Consider the following 12,317-nt stretch of genomic DNA (forward strand, 5'->3'; position numbering starts at 1 on the left):
ACTCTATTTTATACATGTGGGGCTGTGGTTGTTAACATCAGTCTCTTCACACAGTACCTGGTACAAAAAATACTTGATGAACTAAATAATAAACATACGAATGAAACTTATGCTATAAAAACTCTTCATAAATATGATTTTAGTGGCTGTATAACAATCTATCATAATGGAATGTAATATCTGTACGTCTTAATACATATTTTGGATTCTTTTCCATGTTAGAGACTCTCAGGAAATTATTAAGTATATGAACATTTTAAATATTTAAAACATATTTTAAGACTAGAAAATATCAAATGGCTTTACAAAAAGACTGAAACTACGTACAATGTATAAGAACTTGGATTTCAGCCATGCCTTCTGGTTTGTTTGTTTGTTTTACTCTCTGCTAATCAGTTCGGTGAAAATGGTACCTGGCTTCTCCAGGCCTCCTATCACCCTCACAGGGCCACGAATGGGAGCCCCTGCTCTGAGTATTTTGAAAGCAGGGTCAATATGTGAGTCATCTTTGAATCTCCTTGCTCTTAGGGATCCAAACCATAAATAATAGTTTATTGAATGAGTTTACTTAGCCAGTTCATAAAACTGTCATGTTTGGTGTATCTGGAACTATGAACATTCTCAATTTTCTAGACTTTTCCCCCTTGGTATCACATCACTGGGTCTGGCCTACAGCTGGTTTTGTGGTCACCCTTCTAAGGAAGAAGACACATGAACAGACAGGTTACCACTGGTGTGTTCGGGGCTCTAATAACTGCAGCTTCACAAGACAACCCTGCTATCCAGAGGCCAGGGCCTTTGGTCTCCTGCAGAGGTGCGGGTTGAAGGCCAGCTCCGTGGCACAGTGGTTCCCATGTCCTCTCCTGTCCTCCCTCCAGTCCAGGCTCCAAGTGGCTGGAGATGGTTAGTGGCACAAATGGCACATTCCAGCCATACAAGGCAGCCTCTGTGAAGCTGTCACTTCCCATAGAAGCTCAGGCCACGGAAATGCGTTTGCCAGAACAAACCCAGCCCCGGGCAGAGTGGGTTGGGGTTTTTTGCTTTCGATTCTGGCCCCACTCTGGGAGGCCCATCTGTGATGAGGGTGTGAAAAAGTCAACAGACAAAGGGGACCACTGCTCTCATCCCAGCCCTTCTAAGAAGATGCTAAAAGAGCAGCCCCTGGACCACAAGACTCCACGGGGCCATCACAATGGATTTCAGGATTTTTACCACAAATCGCCTCGCTCATCTTCTCATTCTTTGCCTCCCAAGCCTTCTTTCTTATTCCTTCTACTCCAAATCTCTCTATTCCCACTTGACCCTTGTTTTTGGATGTGGCCACTCAAACCTTTCAGATACAGACTTATTTTCCTCCAAACAAAAGATGACTGAGCCACATGCCATACTTTGTCCCCAAGCCGCCACTCTCATCTACTTTTAAGTCCATCTTTTTTGTCTGCCATAACGAATTCAGGATCAACTTCTCCCCTTGATTTAAATCTCTAGGCAAATCTCTACAAATTAATGATACTGGATTTCTCTGAAACAAGCCAGCACTTATTTTTCCACAAGGTTCTGTCTCTTCCGTAAGTTACCTTCACTCTTAGTCCGGGGCTGACACTACTCAATATGCTTCTGGACCTCCTCCTTGGAGAGGTTTATAGGTCCCAGAATCGGTGACATTACTCCATAACAAGACCTGGTTGTTGGCCCCAATGAGTTCTCCTGCTAGATTATCCTCCTTTTTCAAAAGACATGGTCATCAATGATGTCTGGCTACACAGGACAAGGATTTGCCTCCACTGAAGACCTTCAAGGTACGTGATACAAGTCCAAAGGCGATTCCAAAGCAGGGGCTCCGAAAACAAGCTACATACGAGAGCACCTGCAGTGCAAGTGCGCAGGCTACCAATACGGCCACTAGAAGGGACAACACTCTACGTGGAATGACAACAGCTGGTATTTACTGGGCCACTGCTACAGGCCAGTCACCACGCCAGGCCCTAGATATTAGTGCCAGTCCCATTTTATAGATAAGAAAACTAGGCCTCCAAAAAGGCTAAGTAACTAAAATCACACCGCTAGTAAGGAGAGAGGCCGGGATTCAAATGCAGGTGGCCTGACGCTAGAGTCTGCACTTGAGCCACATGGCAGTCCCGCTGGACCTCTCTGCCACCTCCATCTAACCACCTCATCTAGACACTCTCCTGCATATTGTAGGACATTTCGGGTAAAGTCCATCTGTCCCTATCCTTCCACTGACCGGCTGCAGGACCAGGGACATGGCTCTTCTCTGGGAGCTCCAGGATGCACAGGCACTAGCGCCCTGACAAGTGACTGCCTTCCTTTCAGCTCGTTTTGTTTCCTGCAAAGAGCGAGGCGACACGCTGTCATGTCAAAAACCCCGAGACAATGAACCCAATGGCATTCCTATTTATCAGCCCATTGGGCCACTGGCCCTCACAGAGGCCCCAAGCAGGTCCCAGCACCTGCAGGCCTCCTTCCTGCACACAGCTTGCCAACAGCTCCCCCCAGGGTCTACTCTGGATTGTAACGCCCCATGCTGGCACTCCTGAGTGCTGAAAGATCTAGAAGGCAGAGCTCTGGGCCTGGCAGCCACTCACCAGCACTAGGATCCGTGGGCGTCTCACCCTCCTCAGAGTCCTCCTGCTCCTGCATGGCCGGCCTCTCCCCGCGCTCCATCTGTGACATGAGGTCTGGTTTGGAAATTGCATAGTCTGGGCAGAAGGAAGGAAAGAGGATATACTATGTAGTGAGGTCACACTGGATGCTGCAAAGATGTCACCTGTGTGAGTGTGACACCAGGAGCAGCTGCCCTACCCGCGGCCAGCAATGTTGGAAAAGAAATGGGCCAAGTTTCCAGCCCTTTCCTTGGGGCCCACTGTGTGTGTGTGCATATGCATACATGTGTGTGCATGAACCTCGTACCACGTCCTTCCATGGGGGATCAGCAGTTGGGTGCCACCTGCCCTCCAACGGAAACTAGCCTTTCTGTCACCTGTGGCTTTTACCGCTCACAAGTGGCCAATGCCTGATCAGGTTTTTCATGACAAAGGCACAAGATACTTGAAATTTTATAGAGTAAAAAACTAATCCTGATAAAATCTAGAAGCCATAAAACAAAATACTGATAGATTTCCTTACATTAAAAAATGTTTAAAGTTCTTTGGAAATAAAATTAAAAGCTAACAAAACTAGGAGGAAATATTATTATACACACATAGACACATACTTGTCAGATATAAGGCAAAGGGTTAATATCCACAATTATATATAAAGAGCCTCTATAATTAGTAAAAAATAAAAAAAACAGATATGAATAGGTAATTCTTAGAAGAAATGCAAATGGCCAGTAAACACAGGAAAAGATGCACAAATTCACAAATCATCAAAGAAATACATAATAAAATAATGAGGTGTCATTTTTCACCCATCAGAAAAGACAAATATTTAAAACAGAAGAACATCGGTTGGAGCCAGGGTGTGGAGAAATGGCACCATCATCCACTGTTGCATAAACAGGCATGGGCTCGGCCTTCTGGAGGGCGCCGGAGCGGTGGCCACGATGCTGTAAATGTGCACCCTCGTTACTCGGCAAACCCAACTCTTGGAATCTGTCCTACTGAAATACTCACGTAAGTGCACAAACACACAGAGATGTTTATCGCAACACTCTGTAACAGTGGGAAGACAGAATCAAGCTGCTGCTCATCAACAGCAGAAAGGTCAGATGCCCAGCGGTTCAGATGGAACTGCACTGTCTTTGTGAGCAGGCCAACACGTGCTGACGTGGAAGGTTGTCTATGGCCTACCGTTAGAGAAAATAAGTGAACAATCCTATTTGTGCACACCACAAACCTATGTGCACGAGTGCACGCATCATGCGTATGTTTGCACATGCACAAAAAAAGATGAGAGGCAATACAGGCCAAAGGGTTCAGGGTGGTTATCTCTGGGGAGTGGTACTGGTGGAAGGGTGGGGATTGCTCTTTATTATACAAATCTAAATTGCTGAATTTTCACAAGTATGTATATACTTAAAAAAGAATAGAGAGCCAGCCCTGATGGCCTACTGGTTAAAGTTCGGCATGCTCTGCTTCAGTGGCCCAGGTTTGGTTCCCGGGCGTGGAACCACACCACTCCTCTGTCAGTAGCCATGTTGTGGCAGCAGCTCACATAGAAGAACTAGAAGGACCTACAGCCAGATTATACAACTATGTACTGGGGCTTTGAGCAGAAAAAAGGAAGAGAGAGAGGAAGATTGGCAACAGATGTTAGCTCAGGGCGAATCTTTCCCAGCAAAAAAATAAATAAATAAAAAATAATAGAGAAAAAAACAAATTAAAAAGAAAAGTTATCCTACTGGGAAAGTATGTGTGTATAAAATTAACAATTCTAGCAAGAATCAAAGTTCTATGCAACAGCATATTTAATGCTTTTCTAACTTTTTTGTGTGCCCAAAGAGTTCTTCATATCAGAGAAAAGGATACATAGAAAACTAAAGTATATTTTCCCAGGTTTTCATCGTTAAATACTCTTATTAATGAAAACAAGAGTCCACAGACTTTGGGGTAAGAGAGATCTCAGTGCAACTGTGAGTTCCTGGTGGGCACCTAGGACGAGCATTTCACCTCCCTGAGTCACAGCCTCCTCTCTGCACAATAGGGATGAGAACCTGGGGGACGGAAGCCCTCCCTCAACGACACTGTTCAGTCACCTGAATGGTAAAACAGGGGCGCTGACACCCGTCTTAGCTCCCTCCCAGGAGTGGCACGCAGATTAAATTATGCGATTCTCATAAAGCACCTCACACTCTGCTTAGTAATAGTTTGCTGGACCAGCTAATTCTAGGATATATATATAGGGCCATGGGGAAGGTAACATAAAGGTGAGAGACCACTGCCGTCTAAGCCTGTCTGCTCCGCCTGCCCCCGCAGTTCCTCCAGAGTGGTGTCCTGATCTGTGCTGCACTGACGTACGTGGGTACGTGACGGCATATGTTCTAATTCGTTGTGCTCTCTAAAATTCACTTGTCCTTGTTTTCAGTTATTGGTAGTACCGGAGTTCAGAACTCCCAAAGGGTCCAAATGAACCTCAAGCTGAAGTCAAGGAAGCCCCCGGCGAGTGAAGCTTCTCCTTACCCATGGAAACCAGAGACTCGTAGTTGCCCCTCATCACGTTCTTGTAGAGCTCCTTCTGCCACTCGGACAAGTTTCCCCACTCCTGCTCCGAGAAATGGACGGCGACATCATCGAACGTGACAGGGACCTGAAACCACACAAGCTCAGCTCAGACCAACTGGAAGGCAGTCACAGGCCTTCGGCTGCTGAATCCCAGGGCAGCGAATGGCTCAACCCCCTGGCCCTGGCTCTAACACCTCTTTCTAGGACCAGAGTGGGAAAGATCCAAAGGCACAGCTGTGGGTTTTCACCAAGGACCTCTCTAGAAAGCAGGCTTCAGCCACTGTCCTGGCCACAGAGAGTAGGGGCCTTGTCTCGTCTGGTCCTTTTCCTAACAGGATAATCCTAGCTACTGTAAAGCATGGTGTGCAGACCAGCAGCAATGGCACCACCAGGGAACTTGCTAGAAATGCAGACTCTCAGGCCTCACTCTAGACCCATTAAATCAGATTTTGCATTTGGTAAGATTCCCAGGTGATTCATGTACACAATAAAATTGGAGAAGTGCTGGCCTAGAGAATATAGTCCAACATTTTTCCCCTACATAAGGCTATGAAAAGGGGCAGCAGCACAAAAGAATAGAAAGAAATCCAGTCCACATTCAAGTTCGTGCAGAATTAAAACCTAACTGTTCTCTAGTTTTTTAGGATACCTCTTGAAATCACATTTTCTCTGGCATTAACATGATTTATAAGTCAACCAATGAAAACGGTGAGCAGGACAGAGCCCCATAACATTTCACCGAGTTCTCCCTCCGCTCCGATGGTGGACCACTAACCAACGCTCAACAGTGACTGACTGTGAAGCCTCGACCCAGCTCCATCACTCGGCCTTCTTATCCTCACTGCATCACGGACTGAATGCCCTTCTCAACTGACAATTCTTGATCACCAGGATGTTTCTCCCATCTGTTAACCTATGCTTTTATCAACAGAGAAATCACTGGATTTTGGTGTATCCTGTTCTTAGTGAAGCAATGTCGGCAACTAGGTTTCATTATTTTTTTTTCCTTCTCAACCGTCGCTTCCCCCTTCTTTTATATTAAATTCCTAAAACACATTCCAATTCAGATCACTCCTTAGGAAGCCCCAGTTGGGATAGGTTTACCTTGGGAACTTCTCCATTGCTGCCGGGGGGCAGCCGCAAGATCCAGAAATTTCTGTTTTTCAGCAGGTTCTCCATGTTCTCCAGCCGCCTCTGCAGCAGCCCGTACTCCTGCAGCAGGGTCCCCAGCACAACCCATTTGCTCTCCAGATGGTTTGCAAACTCCACAGCCGTCTTCTCGCAGTCGGCTATCTTTTTCTCATTTGTCCCCGTCCTGCCCTCGAGGGTCAGGAGCCGCATGGCCTGGGCCTCCAGTTTCCTCTCCACCGCTTGGACAGCAGCCCACACGGCCAAGCGGGTGATCTCTGCCGTCGGGAGTGGTGTGTCCTTCTGGGCTGCAGAAGAGATCTGGAAGGGGGTGTCTTTTTGGGAAACTGGGCTCTGGAGCAGGGGGTCCATGTCGGTCTCGGGATCTGTGAGGGAAAGAGTCAGGGGGTCTTTCTCAGGAACTTCAGGGGAGTGGAGTGGGGCTTCTTGATGGTGGGTGGAGTGGGAAAGAAGTGAGATTTCTGGTTCAGCAGCAGCTGGGGGTGGATACTGGGTCTCTTCTTGGGAAGTCAGGGGGCCCTGGAGATGAGTCTCTTGCTCAGAAGCGGCAGGATACAGGAGTGAGGGTCCCTTCTGGAGAACATGCGGCATCCGGCCAGAAGTCTCTTGCTTGGGAGCCTGGGGTAGGGAGCCTTGCCGGGGAATGGCGGGAGACAAAGAAGGAGTTTCCTTGGGGGGAAGAACGTGGGATTGGAACAGAGTTTCTCGGGGGAGTCCAGCAGGAGCCTGACGTGGGCTTTCTTCTTGCAGAATGTTGGGGAATGACAGAGGTGATGAGCGTTGGGTCTCCATGTCCAGCTGCTGGACCTGTGTTCAAGGAAAGAAAGGAAGGACAGGATTGAGGGCCACAGTCTCCAGCTGCAAAATAAATCCCAAAGATAAGCACTCCCATGAAAACGGCCTCAGGTTTGGTAGCAATAAGTCCATAGACATGAATCTCTTCTTGAGACCCCAGCACTGATTTAGACATCAATTATAAAACCATTACTAACAACAAACGAAAGATGGTTACACCACCTTCTGCTTTTTATAGCCCCATCTCCTTTTTCACAACTACATCTCACAGGTATCATATTATCAGGAGCGTGGCAGAGGAGAAAGGGTACTGGCCTCGAATTAGAACACTTGGCTTTCAGGCCTGTCTACACTGACTGCTGCCTGTGTCACTCTGACCCGGTTATTTGACCTCTCTGTTCTCAGCGTCCTCATCCACAAAATGAGGATAAGAGTATCTGATACACTTGCTACCTCTCTGAGTTGTTTGAGTTTTGAGCATTAAATAAAACTCTGAAAAACGACAGAGCAGAATCTTGTCAATGCGAGGCACTGTCACTATCTCGAGACTCCCAGCAGGAGGGAGGTGATGACTGGTGGGGCCGGTGCCATCCACTGACTTACCTCGAAGGTGAACTTGACATCCGGCCCCACTGCTGCTGCCTGTACTGTCAGGTGCTCGTGGTGCCACGTTCTTTGCCTCACTTTGTCCAATAGTGAGGACACACAATTACCTTAAGTTCCCCAGACTCTTTGATAAAAGCTGAATTGTTGACTTATCAATAAAATTTCTCCAAGAGTTAATATAGTATAGTTTGACTGTGAGACCTCTTACATGGACCCAATCCCTAGTGGAGAGGCTGGATGGGCTTCTGGGCTGGCTTCTGCTTTAAGCAGAGAGAGAAGAGAGACCCTGAGGTGGGCGCAGACATGGCAATTCAGCCACTCCTACGGGAGCCTAGGTCCCCAGGCAGATGGTCTACCGTGGCAGGTGTACTCTGGCGGTCTGGGTTCCTCCCTAAGGTTCGTGAGGTGGTGAACGAGGAGAAGAGGAGGCCTGGAAGGGCTGGAAGCAGAGCTGAAGTTAGCCAGTTTTGTGACTTGTGGCAAGACTGGCGGGGACTAGAACCAAAATAAAGACTGATTCCTTTTGGGATTTCAGTTACTTACTTTCTCCTGTTCCCCACCCTGCGCCGTCCACATGGAGAGAAACTTTGTGTCATCAGGGAGGTGAACCCAAGGTCTTCTGAATGACCAGCTCTGTATTTACCTATCCTGACAATCAATATCTTTATTGGAACTGAATAGAATCTCCTATAACAACGTGTGTCCATTTCCTCATCATCTTCCTTCAAGGAATCTGCTGACTGGCCAATTACAATGTGTCATATACAAGTGATCTTTAAAGTAATTCAAAGTCCCATTTTCTTCCTTTGAAAATTAGCATATCCTTGGTGTCCAGTCTGATATACAGTATGTGCTCAATAAAACTCTCCTGAATGAATGAAGAGCATAAACTGTTGAAATACCAAAAAAATTTATTAGGGTAAATAATGAAGTTCTTTCATTTATCAAAGACTCATCTAAACCTATTTTTATCTTCTATTGCTTTTTTTCTTTTACTCATTCATTCATTCACTTATGGGTGGCTTAACTGAAACTGTTATCATGCTTTTAAGGCAAGGACTGAAGACTTAAGACCTTGTTCGGGCAAAAGGTTTCTGAGGATGCATGATTCAATGGCTCTGCAGCTAACCAGGCGGGAGAGCTAGTTAGCTGGGTAACAGCTAACAATTATTCGGCATCTATTATGTGCCATGAACTGTGTTAAGCTTTTTAAAGGGTGGTCTCATTTAATCCTCACAAAACCCCAGGAAACAAGGACTACTAGAATTATTATCCACACTTAGCACATGCAGACGCTGAGGCTTGGAGAGGCTCAGTAAGTTGCCCAAGGTCGCACAGCGGTCTGGTTCTAGAGCCCGGGCTCTCCGCCCACACTGTGGGTCACCTCCGGGCCTCATCTGCCAACTGAGGCAGCTGGTCAGTGCTCTGAATCCTTTTTACCTCTAAAATTCAGAAGCTTGGGGATTAAACAAAGACCTGTGGGAGGTCCTATCATGGGGGAGGTGGAGAGCCTGGCCCACAGAGACATTTCCATTTAAAGCTGGGGTCAGGGCCCCCTTTGAAAGCCTAATGAAAGTTATGGATCCTCCCCCTCAAAAAATACACAGGGGCACATACACAAAATTCTGCAAACATTTTCACAGGGTTCACAGACCCCTAAACCTGAAGGGCTCATCAACAGCTAAGCCACCTCTCAACTCTTCACTCTTCAAAGGTGAGGGCAAGACTGGATGGCCCTCTGGGACAGCAGCCTGACACAGGGAAAGTGACTGGCATAATGCAACACAATAGGCAAGTTATGGCCCCGTCCTCACAGGGGGATTAGGGTGTTTGCCTACAGCTAGTAGGAAGAAGGGAAAATCTCCCCCGGGGCCAAGTTAGTCTCCCTGAGTAATACAAGGGTTTAACTGAAACAATGAAAAAGAAAGCTCCAGTACAGTAAATAAAGACAGTAGAGCAAGACATCTTTACCAACTAGTCTAATCAGAGCTCAAAGGAAAATACCATTTCTTTGCTATTATTAGACTGTCTCTCTCCACTTCCGGATTTGGAGGGCTGTAGATGGATGAGGGGCCAGAAGAGCATGTCCCCTCCCCCGCCTCAAAATAAAAGCCCCTTGCTATAATTTCATAATGGCTTGATTTTACCCAAAACAGAAAGAAATGGCCAAAGAGAGGTATGGAGTTGTAAATACAATACCTAACATTAATAAGCTTGCATTCTCAAACTACCCGGGGGGTGGGGGGGGTGGCTAAAATTCTTCTGAACCATATTTCACAAGATTTAATGTGCCCTTCCTACCCCATGTATCCTAAGTGGATGAGGTCTCCAGGGTTCATGCCACATTAGCAGGAAAATACATAACCATACCTACATGACTCATAAAGAACGCTGTGCCACTTCCCTGTGTGACCCAGTGTGGTTCACCCAGAATCATACAGGGCCCTGCAGACCTAAGCCCAGAGGTAGGCATTTTTAAATCTTCATTTTATTTTGTTTTTCCAAGAGTTTTTTAAAACCATTTTTTAAGAACCGGGAGGCTCTTTAGAAAGCCATCTATCCCGACCCCTTCCTGTACACAACAGGAAACTGAGGCTCAGATGCACGGCCTCCTGGGCAGCAACCCTCCTCCCCAGCACGGCTACTGCATCTCAAAGAGCAGGTCTGCGGGGAGATGTTAAGGCTCATTTTTAAGAATGGCCCGCTGACGAGGAACAGCAGCCCCCAAACCCTTAGGACCTCGCTCCCCAGACCCCATCCGTCTGGACACCCAAAGTCTGGCCAGGAGCCCTCCAGACGCAGAGGCTGGAGGCCGAGGCGCCCGAGCCCGGGGGGGTCACCTGCTCCCCACGGCCAAGGCACTCGGCTGGGCGCTGCCTGGCCTCCCACCCGGCCGTCACCTCCCCCCGACGGGCCGCGTCCACCGCGCGCGGGGCCGGGCCCCTCACTCGGGTGAGGCCGCCGCCAGCGCCGCCCCCTCCCCGTCCAGGCCCGCAGCCCCGGATCACTCGCTACGTGACCTTGGGGCGGGCAGGGCGAGTCGCCGCCAGGTGTCTGTGCCTCAGTGTCTCCGCTCTGCGAAATGGGGAGAGCCGCGTCAGCGCCGCGCTCCGGCCGCGGGAGGCTCGGCGGGGCCAGGCTCTGCGGAAAACATGCGGCGGCAACCCCGACGGACGCAGCGGCGGCTCCGCAGGAGCGAGGCGCGCCGCCCGGGCGCCCACCACCGGCCCGCGTGCCTGCCAGGCCCGGGCGTCCCCGCAGCCTCGCCCGGACGGCGGCCGGCTCCTCGGCCCGGCTCCCACCGCGCAGCCCCCCTCCCCGCTCAGGGGCGCGCGAACCCTCCAACCCCCCCGCCCCCAACGTCGCAGCGTTTCTGTCCCTTACCGAGACCCCAGGCCGGGCCGCCGAGCCGGGGCCGCGCAGGCCGTCCCCCGGGCCCCGAGTCCGCGCGTCCGTGCGTGCGCCGGCCGCCCTCACCGGAGCCGGGGCCGCCTCGGCCATGGCCCCGCGCTGTCCGGAGTCGCCGCCGCCGCCGCGCGGCCCCGCGCAGGCCGGCCCCCGGCCTCTCCGCAGGCAGCGCCCGCCCGGCCCTGCCTTCCCCGCCCGGGCTCGCGCGGCCGTCGGGCCCGGCCTGCTCGGGGCGCGCGGGGCGGGCGGGGACGGAGCGGCCGAGCCCGGCGGCGGCGTCGGAGCGGGGCGCGCGGCGGTGCGGGCGGCCCGGCGGGCTGCGCCCCGGCCGCGAGCTGGGCCCCGGCCCTCAGCACCGGCCCCCGGCCCGCGCGCGGCCCCTCTGCGGCCGCGGCTGCGCCCCCGGCTCCGGCCCCGGCCCCGGCTGCGAGCTGCGCTGCCGTCCCGGCGCCTCTTCAGCAGGGGAGCTGCACAGCAGCTGCCATGTTGATACAAACTGCATCCTGGGAGGCATGTCCCTCTCAGGCCGTTTAAAGAGAAACACTCCGAGGCTCGTCGGAGGCTGCAGGAACCCAGACAGCTCCATCTACAGCCGGTAGGAGCGAACAGTGTCGAGCGAGCAGCCAGGCGGCGGCGGACACGCCCTGAGCCCCGGGCCAGCCCGTCGTGCAGCCCGGGCCGAACCGCCCGGGCCTCCCACCCTTCGGGCCCCCCTGGCCTCTCACCTGGGGTCCTCGCCTCCCCGGGCACCCTAGGGCGGGACCGAGAGGCGAGAGAGCAGCGGAGAAATAAGAGCGCGCAGCCACGGCGACGTGGAGGGGTCTGGAGGCGGCTTGATTGGCTCCGACAGCCTTGCTCCCGCCGGATCCCCCTGCTCCTCTCAAACCCAGAACCCGGGTCGTTCCCTTTCAAAACCTGCGCTCACAAAGGGATCTGAGAAACCCGTTACACCAAAGACAGCCCGGAGTTCATGTGACCAGCTCTGTGCAGTCCGGGTTCCAGGGGAACGGGCTGTGGTTCCAAGGGTAGCAAGGGGGCTGGGTGCTTTTGTGAAATGCCCGAGTGTTGTTTTCGACCTGAAAGGACAGAATTCCGAGATTCATAGAGTGCTAGGGCTGGAAGGGGCCAGGCCCGTCATTTGGGAGGAAACTGAGGCCGAGTGGGACGTGACTT

General features: G+C 51.0%; 1 protein-coding gene across 2 annotated transcripts in view; it reads right to left on the reverse strand.

Annotated features, from left to right (window-relative positions):
- The window catches only part of ZNF777 (zinc finger protein 777), a 29,398-nt gene extending 17,447 nt beyond the window's left edge, over positions 1-11,951 (reverse strand). The window contains exons 1-4 of one of the 2 annotated variants that reach the window (XM_058532424.1): positions 11,870-11,951; positions 6,291-7,142; positions 5,145-5,271; positions 2,607-2,720 (exon numbers count right to left, since the gene is read on the reverse strand). In XM_058532424.1, coding sequence (XP_058388407.1) covers positions 2,607-2,720; positions 5,145-5,271; positions 6,291-7,127 — 1,078 coding nt within the window. In that variant the 5' untranslated portion in view covers positions 7,128-7,142; positions 11,870-11,951. Of the gene's footprint in view, positions 1-2,606; positions 2,721-5,144; positions 5,272-6,290; positions 7,143-11,120; positions 11,665-11,869 lie in introns of those variants that run through there. The other variant, XM_058532416.1, reaches the window with a different exon arrangement.
- Between the last annotated feature and the right edge of the window lie 366 nt (positions 11,952-12,317).

The sequence above is a fragment of the Diceros bicornis genome, chromosome 3, assembly GCF_020826845.1.
Source record: "Diceros bicornis minor isolate mBicDic1 chromosome 3, mDicBic1.mat.cur, whole genome shotgun sequence".
Lineage (NCBI taxonomy): Eukaryota > Metazoa > Chordata > Mammalia > Perissodactyla > Rhinocerotidae > Diceros > Diceros bicornis.